This window comes from Mus musculus, chromosome Y (assembly GCF_000001635.26).
Source record: "Mus musculus strain C57BL/6J chromosome Y, GRCm38.p6 C57BL/6J".
Taxonomy (NCBI): Eukaryota; Metazoa; Chordata; class Mammalia; order Rodentia; family Muridae; genus Mus; species Mus musculus.
Window position 1 is genome coordinate 62970143 of NC_000087.7, and position 12639 is coordinate 62982781.

Below are 12639 nucleotides of genomic sequence, written 5' to 3' on the forward strand. Positions count from 1 at the left end.
GTCCTTTCACTGTTTTACAGATTTCTTCTAAGATCATTTTACCCCACCCCACCTCCATGCCTTGATTTCTTATGGTGGGAGTGTCCAGAGTTTCAAACTCACATCCTCTTTCCTGGTGTTCTGCCTGAGAAACCACAAAATCTAGGGGCTAGAGTTAAATTTGATCATTGAGCTTGGGGCATTGTGCTATGTACAAAATGCCTGGTCTCCAGTCATGCTGAAGTCCTTAAACCTGATGAAACCTAATGGGTCGTAATTTTCACCTACATGGGAAGGAAGGCATTTACTCAGTGTTTCTGAAACCCTGGCTCCTGGTAAAGTTACCAAACCCACAAGCACTCCCGCCCAGCAGTGGCTAATGGCTAGCAGTCACATACAAAATGACCAAAGGTTCTGATCTTTGAGTTAGATAACTTCTAGTTACCTAGCAACAGCAAGATAACAAGCCCAATATATGAGAGGCTACTTAGCCCTACATCAGTCTCTCCCTCTCTCTCTCTCTCTCTCTCTCTCTCTCTCTCTCTCTCTCTCTCTCTCTCTCTCTCTCTCTCTCTCTCTAACTTTTACAATCCTTACTCTGTAAACTTTTACCTCTTTCTCTAAGTGTTCACCTTTCTTACTCTCTAACTTGCTTTCTGTCCTTCCTTCTATGTCTTTCCCCATCTCTCCTTTTGGCCATGGCAAGTCTAACAATCTTTTTACCCTTTGTTTTTCTCACTGCTGTCTAAAATAAAGCTCTAAAACATTAGACTGTCTATGTTTTTTTAAGGCCCTATATGGGATGCCAGAGACTAAGAATCTGGTACCATTGTCTTCCCCTAGTTCACCCCCATCCGTGTAGTGTCAGTGGATTTACACAACCAGATGCACAACCAGGGATGCATGGTAATTATCCTTCACTCCTCCCATGTCAGCCTTCACAGAGCACAGAACCTTCTGCTGGCCATATTGTCTCTCACTTCATCAACTTCCCCTAAACCCACAGTTTCACACTGGACACTTAACATTACTACGAATTATTAAAATGTAACTGCATTTAAATTTAAAAATCATCTCCTCATTTGTGTTGGTAACAATCCAATGCTTAACAGATATTTGTTAGTAGTGCTTACCTGTTGACATTGATACCATGAACTTCTTATTACTTCTGGTGCTTTGTGATTTTTTTTTCAAGCAAGATGAGGACTTGAACAATTTATGAAGTCATGTCTTTGGACTCACAGCACTTACATGATGTAGTTCTAGTTTCCCAGAGACTTCCAGTATCTGTGATGAGCCATAAACTTGGGACATCTGCAGCATGACCCAGAGTTTCATTGTGCTGAGCAGAGAGATCCCAAGATTTGATTGCTTTCTCTGTCCAAAGTATATATATGCGATTAAATTACAATTGCATAGTGGTTTTTATTACTCTGTGTTATTATCATTTCAAATCCTCTTATTTCTTGGCTGAGTTGCTAAATGATACCTTGTTCTGTGAACCAGCTGCCACTTTTGTTCTAAAGCGATTGGATGAATCTTTTCAGCTTTCCTAGTTCCATTTACTGAGAAAGGTAGCTTCCCTCTGAGGTTATGGTCTCAGAAGTTGTTGGATGTTTCAAACCCTTCCCTGGAATGTCTGGGACTCTGCAGAAAAGGAACGAAGACTTTTGAAACAAAAGCGAGAAACTACTTGGTGACTTCTTCTTGTCTTGTGAAAATTCTGAGATCCATTCTTGCAACTGGAAATATTCAAACACATTAAAATTATTCTACAATGAGAAAATCAACTGCATTATAATTCTGATACTTACTGACACATGAGTTATAAGGATGTTCTTTATTAAAAAAATCAATTAGTTCTTACACTCTTTATTTCGTTCTAGAACACATTTTCCCCCTTTTAACAGCTAAAAAAATTATTTTAATTCAATTTCATTTTTAAAAATCCATATTATTTTAAAAACTTTAGTGGTAATTGTAATAAGTATCTATAAAGTGTTGCAGATGGATCATGCCCTCTCTTTCTGAGGCTAATGGAAGGTTATTAAAAAAAATTCTTTCTAATGAACATCTATTCTTGTTGTTGTTTTTGTTGTTGTTGTTATTGATGTTGTTAGAGGTTATTACTTGACTTCAGGAATGTTAAATGCTAATGAGGGTCTTATTGTTCTCCAGATGTCTCCTTTCACCCCCCCAATATATATATATATATATATATATATTTTACAAATATATATATATTTGTAAAAATGTGGTGAGTTCCTGAATGCACAATATCAAATGTTTCTGATTCAACTTGTGCACAATGCAATCTAGATTCTGTCTTTTTACATTGGTTTTCCTTTGCAGGGAAATGAAATACCAAAGCCTATCTGAAATTAAGGATTTTTCAAAAGTCTCATTTCCTTGGGAATTCTAAATAAAAGTTTATATTCATTATGGAGAATGTATTATGAGCTTGTCAAGGGCATTTTAATATGAATTTCTTTCCTGTTATGTTTATTTTTCCTTGGTGATTTGAAGTCGAAGCTACTCAAATGAAAAAAAGAAGAGGTATCTAAAACTACTTCTCATTATCTCACTTTCTTTAAATTGAGATTTCTGATGTTGAGGAGGAATGAAGTGAGTGTGCAGATTTTGTCCACATAATTCCTAAAAGAAAGAGCAATAGTCATGTTCCACAAACACCTGTATTCGACACCCTAATTAAATTGCATGGGTACTGGCTGAATCTAAAGTCCCTGTAAATGAATGTGTTTGTGTGTGTGTGTGTGTGTGTGTGTGTGTGTGTGTGTGTGTGTGAATATTTCCATGTGTGTGTGTCTGTGACTCAGTATATCTAGGTGAATATGTACATGTGTGTGTTAGGATTTTATTGCTGTAAACAGACACACTTATCAATGCATGTTTTATTAGAAAACCATTTAATTGGGGCTGGCTTACAGGTTCAGAATTTCAGTCCATTATCATCAAGTTAAGAATATGTCAGGATCCAGGCAGGCATGGTTCATTTGGAGCTGAGAGTTCTACATCTTCATCTGATAGCTGCTTGGAAATGAATAGCTTCCTGGCAGTAGGCAGAGGGCATTAAAGTCTGTTCCCACTCAACATCAAATGTGTTTTTGAGTGTTTATGTGAGTATTAGTATGGGTTCTATTGACATGAAGTGTCACCAGGATCATAGTAAATTTTGAACACTTTGTAGCTTCTTTTCAGATGTTTACTCCATTATTTTCATGGCTGGAAACATGGTTGCCTTCAGACAGACACAGTGTTGGAGAAGGAGATGAGTTTTAGGTCTTGATATACAGGAAGCAGATGGAGACTGTGTCAAACTGGAGATTGCTTAAGGACAGCAGACATCCAAGCCTACCACCAAATTGTTACATTTCTTCCAACAAGATCACACCAACTCAACAAAGACACATCTCCATCAGTGTCCCAACTACTCCACCAATGTCACACCTCATGAAACTATTCCACACCTCCTGAGAGTGCCACACCTATTGGCACTATTTATATGGGCCCATTAACATTATTCTTAAAACTGTTCAATGGACCTTTCATTAAAGGTAACTTTAATGAAAGAAATAAAGAATGTTTCAAAAAATAAACAGGAGTATGTATGTCTTGGTTACTGTTCTCTTGCTGTGAGAGACATCATGACCAAACCAACTTATAAGAGGAAACATTTAATTGTGGTCGTAGAGTTCCAGAGGGCAAGTCCAGGATATCATGGTAGACACCATGGCAACACAGAGGCAAAAGATGTAGAGCAGTAGTTGAGAGCCAACAACTTATGATGGAGATGGCAGAGAGTAATGAAAGAGGGAGAGAGAGAGAGAGAGAGAGAGAGAGAGAGAGAGAGAGAGAGAGAGAGAGAGAGAGAGAGAGAGAGCCTGATGGGTTTTTGATATTTCAAGGCTCTGTGACAAGTCTCCTTTAATAATAAAACAAATTCTAATTCTTTCTAAACAGCCCATCACCTGGAAAACTAACACATTTGAACGTGTGATCATCTGTGGCACACATTTATTCAAAAGAATAAAGGAATGAAAAAGAAAATGAAATCAACTAATAAGTGGCCATGACACTTGGTAGTATAGTTTATATCATTACTTTTCATTTCTCACAGTTTAGGGTTATTTGCATAACATATTTCTGATCAGCCATCATTCTCAAATAATCCAAAGGCATCCTAACCCCACCCCACACCCACACACACATTTATACTTGATTAACCATATTGGCATTACTTATTTTTATGGAAACATATCCCTTATTCCTGATTTAGTTCAAATCGTGAGAAATGTTGATGTATAATTAATTCCTATTCATAATGGGATAAAACAGAAGTCAACAGGATTGAATCCATTGTTCCTTGGAGCAGAAGATTTCCCATCGATTTAGTAAAATATTATAAATATGATTTTAAAAGAAGGCAACACCCTGAAAAAGTCTTATTTTCATATTTTCATTATTTACAGACCATTCTGTGGTATAAATAGGAATCTAGAGGAAGAAAGGTGTTTAAAGTCACTGACACACACACTTAACTGAGGTTTCCTTAGCACAGGAAGAAGATATATCAATCCTCTATATCTGGAGAGTTTCTCCAGGACCCTAATGATATAAAAGTCTTCAGGTCTCTAGGTTAAAACAACATTGCTTTTGCCTATAATTTATGCAAAGTAACCTCTTTTATACAGTAATCATATTGATGTGTGTATGCATACAGAAATATACAGGTAAGTGCAGAGGATAGGGAAGGGTATACTGTATTCTGCTACTTCACTCCCTAAGGGTGACAGGGTTTCTTGCTGAGCTAGGAGTGAGGCTGACATTCAGGAAGCCACAGTCATCCTTCTGTCTCTGCCACTCCAATTCCTAAGCACTGGTGTTGTAGGTGAATGTTTGACCAAACACTTGGCTTTACCCCTGGGACATCTCCCCAGATTCTTCTTTATTTTAAATAACCTCTGGATTACTTTTGCCCTCAATGTAATGAAACTGCTGTATAAGAATTTGTTATTTAGAAGATGGACATATAAGTGGTCTGTGTGTGTTCAGTACAGACATGGTATATTAAGAACTACTTTCCTTAATTCCTTGAGAATTTCATACACTATATTTTGATGGAATTTACTTTCCAATTCTTTTAGTAACTCCTCCCAGAACAAAACCTGGCCCATTCCCACCTATCTCCTCCTGCCAACTTCATATCTCGTCTTCTCCCCTTTGTTACAACCCATTCAAATCATTTGTGTTTCCCATAAACTCTTGGACATCTGGCTTCCAGTAGAGAATGAACAATCTATCACCTTCAAAGTCAATACCTTTGATGAAAACTGACTATTCATCCTTCATCAACTGTCTATACCTTATCAGATAGTGATAAGTGATAGTGAGCCTTCCCGTTCAGTGATGGAAGAAAGAATGGCCTGATTTTGTGCAGAAAGACACAGTTTTTCTCTTACCTCTGTGCCTTACAAGATTTTCATTCTCTTCCTTGAGGATTTCTAAGATTCAGCTCCTCTACTTCTTGCCTCTTTCTGTGAGTATTTGTGAATATGCATGTGTGTCTATATTACAGATGTCTGAGTTTACATACAACTCAACTCAGAGTGGGATTTTGCAATTAACTGCTGGCACTATCTCACACTAGACTATATTCCTTAATGCAGACTTGGTGTGGGTAAGTACCAGAAAGGAACTGGAGATTGCTAGATATCTTCAGAGTTAGTTGTAGTATAGGTGAAGTTTAGACTTCTGACCTTACATTCTGGCTAGAACCTATGGGTTTAAGATGCATGGATAGGTGATCAATATCCTGAACTTGCATTGCATTTTTGTTCTTTTTGAACAAAACGGAGATATCCTTGAAGAGATAGATGGATCCTATCACTTTGTTTCAAATAAAGAATTCTGTGGTTAAATTGTTTTGAAATGTCAGTCATGGGTCTTTGATGAAGGCTTTGGTCCACAGTACAATGTTCATAGGTAGTACAATATGCTCTCTGAAAAGTGATTGGAACCTGAGGGCTTTAATCAATGAGTTAATCAATCAATGAATGTGCATGGAATGGGTAAAAAAACTTGTAAATGAACGTGGTCATTTGGACATGTCTTCAAAGCTGTTTATTGTCTTTGTCCCTTCTTGTGTTAATGCTGACTAGCTGCCAATAAGTTGAACAGTTGTGCTGCTTCATGCCCCTTTCATATTCATGTGATCATGGATCCTTCTTTCATTTGTGATAGTAACATGTCAGGTTCAGAGGAAACATGGCTTAATTCTTTAATTTTTTTTTCTAGAAACGGCATGCTAAGTGTAGAACCAATGTTACCTAGTTGTTGTAGTTGGAATATTCAGCCACGGTATCTGTTGTCTTTGAGACTCAAGAACTTTGCTGCTACCCACACCACTGGTCTTTTTTCTGAATTCACTATTGTATTATAGTAGATTTCAATATCATATGAAGTACCAGAAAAATGTGTGAAAAATGACAGTGGTGAGATGTGTTTAGAATCATTAAATTACACACTTAAAAATAAATAAATCAATGGATTTATATAGTACATAAATAAAACTCCAATAAAACTTCTGAAAAGGCTTAACTAAATGTGATGCTTCTCATGTGAGTTGTTATTTGTCATAGCACCTGTGATTTAGCTGTTAATAGTAGTGGGTTTTATTACTTATGAATCAGACACCAATACATCCATGAAGGGGTAACACTCCATTCCCTCAGGAGAAATAAATCAATTAAAAGTCATTGGATTAATTGATGAGAATTTTTTCTGGTTAAAGCTGACTTGGCAGGAAGTTGGACAGATTGGAGTGTCTCCCAGAAAGTGTAACACACATTAGAATGTAGGTGTTGTGAGGCTATAAGACATATTCACTACTTGTCACCTATTATTGAGTATTCTTGCTGTTGGAGGTAGTTACCCTTCACTTCTGCCATGGAGGGAAGTGGGTCTATACCTAGTCAGAAGGAGGAGATTGGGATGAATAATGTTTGTGTGGGTTATGGAGCAGGATAAACCTTAATGTGCTGGGATTTTTTTTTATCTCCAACTTGACAATCTAGCGTCACCTTAGGAGAGAGAACAATTGAAGAATTGTCTCTATTCACTTGGTTTTTGGGTAAGTCTATGGGACATTTTCTTCCTTGATGGTCGATGTGTGAGGGTAGGCAACTGTGGGTAAGCTCATCAGTAGTCATTTATAAAAGGGAGGCTTTTACTCTGTATTTAAATAAAATATTTGATCAAGCCACATGATTTTTGGTGGTTTGAATAAGAATATCCCCTATAGATTCATATATATGGATATTTAGTCACCAGGGATTGGCAGTGTGTTTAAGGATTAGAAGGAATGAGAGAAGATGTGGCTTCATTGGAGGAAGTGGTAGTGTCAATAAGGGTGGTCTTTGAGTTTTCAAGAAACCAATGTAATGGCAGAATATCTGTCTCTGTCTAAGGATCAATAGTTCTATTGCTCCAGTGCTGCGGTCACTAACTTGATGTTGGACTAAACTTCTGTAAGTGTATTCAAGCCCCCAGTTAATGCTTTGTTTCATAATAGTTGTTTTATCCATGATGTCTCTTCACAGCAATAGAACAATGACTAAGATAGGGTCAAGCAATAAGCACTCTTTCCTGGTAATGCTTCAAGTTCCTGTTTTGCCTTCCTTGGTAATAGTCTGTAACATGTAAGCTAATAACCCTTATATTCCCAAGTTATGTTTGATGTTAGTATTCATCAGTGTGAGAAAGATGCAAACTAGAACAATTGCATGTCATTATATACATGAGAATATCTTACCTTTAAATTAAAATAAAACACCTACACATTATTTGTCCTTATAGGATAAGTGACAGTGGTACTATTAGATATTTTGTTTCTCTAAGAAATTGTCTTACTTAAAATTTCTATTGTTGTAAGGACATACCATGTCCAAAGAGCTATTTCCATAGCAAAAGTTTTATTCAGCTTATATTCCACATTGCTATTCATCATCAAAGTAGTTGGGAAAGAAACTGAAACAACACAGGTTCTTGGATCCAGAAGCTCATGCATAGGCCATGGAGTGGTGATGCTTATTGACATGCTCCTTAAGTCTTGCTTCCATGAGGAGCACAAGACTACCACCACAAGGGTGTCCCCACCCACAATGAACTGGGTCCTCTCCCACCAATTAAGAAAATTCCTTACAGCTTGATCTTAAAGAGGCATTTTCTCAACTGAGGCTCTTCCTCTTTCAAGACTATAGATCTTGTCAAGTTTCTATGAAACCAATATGGCACTCTGAATGTAGTTGGACTACGAGGAGATGTGGCCTTATAGGAGTAGGTGTAGCCTCTTTGGAGGAAGCATATAACTGTGAGGCTTTAAAGCTCTGCTCAGTGTGGAAGACACCATCCCTGCATGCAGAAGACTCTAAGCTTCCTCTCCACCAACACATATTCCCAGCCACTTGCATGTTTACTTCCTTGATGATAGTGGACTGAACCTTTGAAACTGCAATGAAATGTTGAAAAGCCCTAATGAAATGTTTCTAATGAGTTGCCTTAGTCATAGTGATTTTTCACAGCATTGGAAACCTAATTAAGACATCCAGCTAGCACAAAAACTCTCTTAAATACCAAAATTAATCAACAATAGAGAGTATTTTCAAGTCATTTGGCATTTAAACTTATTCTAGAGAAAAAACACAAATGATTGAGTCCATGAAAAGCCTGACTAAAAACAAAACAAAACAAAACAAAACAAAAAAAAAAACAATACAAAAAAAAAAACAAAAAAAAAACCCAAAGAAAACAAAAACAAAACTACAACAACAATAAAACCAAACAAACAAAAGAAACACTCAGAGTGCTTATGGGACCCAGTAAGACCCCCATGAAGCACAGGGGCTACTCAGGAGTAGTGACCAACATATTGGGCAACCTCATAGAGTTTGAAACCCATGAGAACTGGCATAGAAAAGAGGTCAGCACATATGCATTGAGTACACCTTCACTGTTTTATGAGAATGAGGTCACACATAAATTTAAGACTGGAATTTCCAGGGAATAGACAGGCTGAAATGGTACATAGGTATGTTGGGAGTCAGATGTTTGGAGGAGAGCCAGGGGAACAGGCCATGGGGAACATTTTGATGGTCATCTGGGGCACTCCACAGAGACATCCAAAAGATCACAGGATTCATCCCAGGCAAAGAGTGCTCAGGGAAAGCACTCAGGATCCATGCCCCACCATATATTATCTCACCGTATACTCATTTTCTCTTTTAAATTACTATTTGACCCGATCGGCTGGCTATTTGTTAAGAAACCAAAGAACCTAATGTGGATATGTCCAATTTTAACTACTTGCAGAAAATTTCTATTCTTCCTGGGTCTCCTGCTTCACATTTTGAGAACTTCATCTTAGAATATTTTTGTTCCTCAGTGTCCTTTACTCCTTTGTGTGTCCTTTATTGTTTTTAAAGGTTACCATCAATTTAATCTTTCTTAACTTCTACCTGGTCTCTTTTCTGCATGTTAATATTGGATTTCTTAAAAAGATATCTTAATGGGAATAGAGAGATGACCATGTTGTCAAGAGTACTTTTGTACCGCAAAAAAACTGGATTTGTTTTCTTGAATTCATATCCAATGGTTAACAATCAGCTTTAATGCCAGCTCCATGGGATCTGACAACTCATGTCTCTGTGGTCACCTATACTCTCAAGCTACTACCCACCCATATAAATAAAGATAATAAATCTTAAAATGAGAGACAAGTTTCATTTGGTTTCATTATTCAAATGAAACCTGATTTTGTCTGATTTCTGAGTCTCTTTGGATCAGTTTTCTGGGTTGCACTTTGTGTAACAAGGCCACATTCCTTTTATCTATCACTCTTTCCCCCAACTTGTTGTTTCTCCCTCAGACTTCATTCCAGAGATTCTATCTATGTCCTGTCTTTCTCCCCTTCTTCCTAAAAATCCATCTTTTGCTGCCATCCCTGCTCCTCTACGTCATATCTCCAATTCCTTGCTCACTATGCAGACCACAGAATCTAAGTCCTGTCCATTTTAGCCTGTGTAATATTAGATGTATGCACTGTTCACAGCCTGTATTGCAACTTTCATCTTGCTTTGATGTTCTTTCCACCATAGTCCATCTCTTCCAACAATGTGTTCACTAAAAGCATGTCATGTCACACGTATTAATTTTTAGAACAAAACAAATTTTATTGACAAAGATACTGAGGTTGTCAAAGACCCATAGGTACCCAACACAGGAAAATAAACATTTTTTTCAATCCTATAAGTTTACTTTTCTGTACTTTGTGATTTTTTTTAATTTTAGTGATATTTGACACCAGAGTATAGACATAGATATGTAGGTCACCGAGAAATTTGATAAAGTACACAGTAGAATTGGCTAGAACTTTGTAAACAACCTTTCCGAACTTTTTGGATCCATCATCTCTGGTGTACTGCACCCAGGAACCTATTAAGAAGTCATTGTTATCACCTGATCTCGCCTCAGCCAGAGGGGTCTCTGGAATGATGTGGAGGTTACCTTCCTTGTAGTCATCCAGGAGCTGATAGACGTAGAGGACCGGATCCTTCTTGTAGGAAATGTAAAAATAGTCCTGTAAGAATGGCACCTGGGCTAGCACCATCCCACTCCAGTTGTCCTCAGAGCCATCTTTCCCCTCAAATTTGTGTTGTACCTCTCTGCCAACCAGTGCGCCTGCGAGGTGGACATCCCTCACCTGAGGAAAAACTACTTTGTGAGGCAAGACCTTAAGATTTAAAATCCTCTCATCGCTGTGGAGCTCCTGTCCGTAGACACTGTCAATTCCGTCATACTTCACCAAATAAAGAGAAGGGTTTGTTGGCAGTTGACCTAGAATGATGGCCTTCCAATGGGTGACAGGCTCATTACCTTCCTTCCACCCGTGAGAAATTCTGCAGCCAACAATATTCCCCAGGGCCTGGGAAGAAGGCTTCCTCCTACTCTTCTTCTTGAGTGATGTCATGCTCAGACTCTTCAGATGTATTGTCTTCTACCTGGCTGTAGACCTGTTGTGGTAGATCACACTGTCTTGTGGCTTCCATTCCCTTCAAATATCATACTTGCTCATTGCCTGGGACTGAAGATCTTGCCCGTTTACGCCAGACACAATGCTGTTGCCTCTGTCATATATATGAATTCCTGATGGGCAATGGTTATGGGTTGGGAGTGAATGCTGGACCAAGACTCTTCTCTACGAGAACTTCTGAGCAGGTGAAAAAGACTATGCTAAACAGATTTGAGCTCCTAAAATTAATTTTATAAAAATAAGAAGTTAATAAGTCAGCCATGGTGGTACATGCATTTAATCCCAGAACTCAGAAGGCAAGGACAGGCAGATTTCTAAATTAGAGACCAGCCTGGTCTACAAAGTGAGTTCCAGGGCAGTCAGTGCTATAGAGAGGAACCCTGTCTCAACAACAAACAACAACAACAACATCAAGTAAAAGAAAACAAATGAAAATCAAACGAAAAACAAACAAAACAGAAATACAAACAAAAAATAACAAAACAAACAATCAAATGGAGAAGTTAATAGGAAGTGGTAGTGACCCATAACTTTAATCATAGTACTCAAGAGGCAGAGTGAGGCAGACCTTAGTGAGAGAAAGACAAGTCTGGTCTACACAGTGATTTTCCTGACAGCCAAATCTAAACATACAGAAACTCAAATAAAATTAACCAAGCAAGCAAACAAACAAACAAAGAAACAAAGGAAACAAGGAAATAAAAATAGTGTAATTAACAAGTAATTCTCTAGAGCTCAGAATAACATACTCAGATCAACATTTATTTCTTCAGACCTGAGTAAATTTGTCTCTGATGAGGATCCTCTCCTTGAATTTCTATGTCAATTTAGGTGGTGCTATGACAATTACCCCCAATGATCAAGAAGAAGAGAAAAAAAAAATAAAAGGCCAGAGGGGTCACCATGATTCTCTTGTACGCGTAAGCTCTGAGCTAAGTTCTTGCATTCACAAATATCTTCCCAGGGACACAGCACACCACTGTCCTTCTTTATTGTTTCTCCTGACCCAGCTTCAGAATTATTCGATGAAGCCATTGCATCACTGAACTCAAGAACAACTCAAAAAGTCGAGGCAATATCAGCCTTTTAGAACTAATAACTTCTAACATGCACATGGACAAACAGGAGCTTTGGCATTTTAGTGGAATTGTGATCTAGATATGGTTAGCAAGGATAATAAATTCAGGAGATAAACTAACCTAGACCATTCATCTCCCTAGCTAATAAACATGGAGAAAGTAAATTGTACAGTAACTCTCTGTAGGAGAGAAAATTTTTAGCTTTCTGTAGCTATGAGGGTCCTAATTACTACATAAATATACTTACCCATAGAAAAATATCCTAGTTGTCAAGATTCTGTCTCCTGATACAGACCAGGCACCAAAAGCCTGTGGGAAAAAATGACCTGGCTTTGACACACCACTGTGAAGATAGTGAACTCACCTTCAATGGATTCTAGTGCCTCCAAGTGGAATAGATGCGCAACCTCCAGCCAGTGCTCTGTGACATCACCCTAGTTCAGCTTACATCATAGAACCCCTCTAAGGCTGGTT

The 12639-nt window shown here is 37.9% G+C and overlaps 1 protein-coding gene across 1 annotated transcript; it reads right to left on the minus strand.

The window, feature by feature from the left end:
* Positions 1-10249: 10249 nt before the first annotated feature.
* Gm21530 (predicted gene, 21530) lies at positions 10250-11023 on the minus strand. Its single transcript, XM_017318713.1, has one exon. The coding sequence runs from the start codon at positions 11021-11023 to the stop codon at positions 10250-10252; it is 774 nt and encodes a 257-aa protein (XP_017174202.1).
* Positions 11024-12639: the final 1616 nt, after the last annotated feature.

Excerpts from the sequence above, each read along its gene's own strand:
- Gm21530 (XM_017318713.1), bottom strand. The coding sequence starts at position 11,023 with ATGACATCACTCAAGAAGAAGAGTAGGAGGAAGCCTTCTTCCCAGGCC.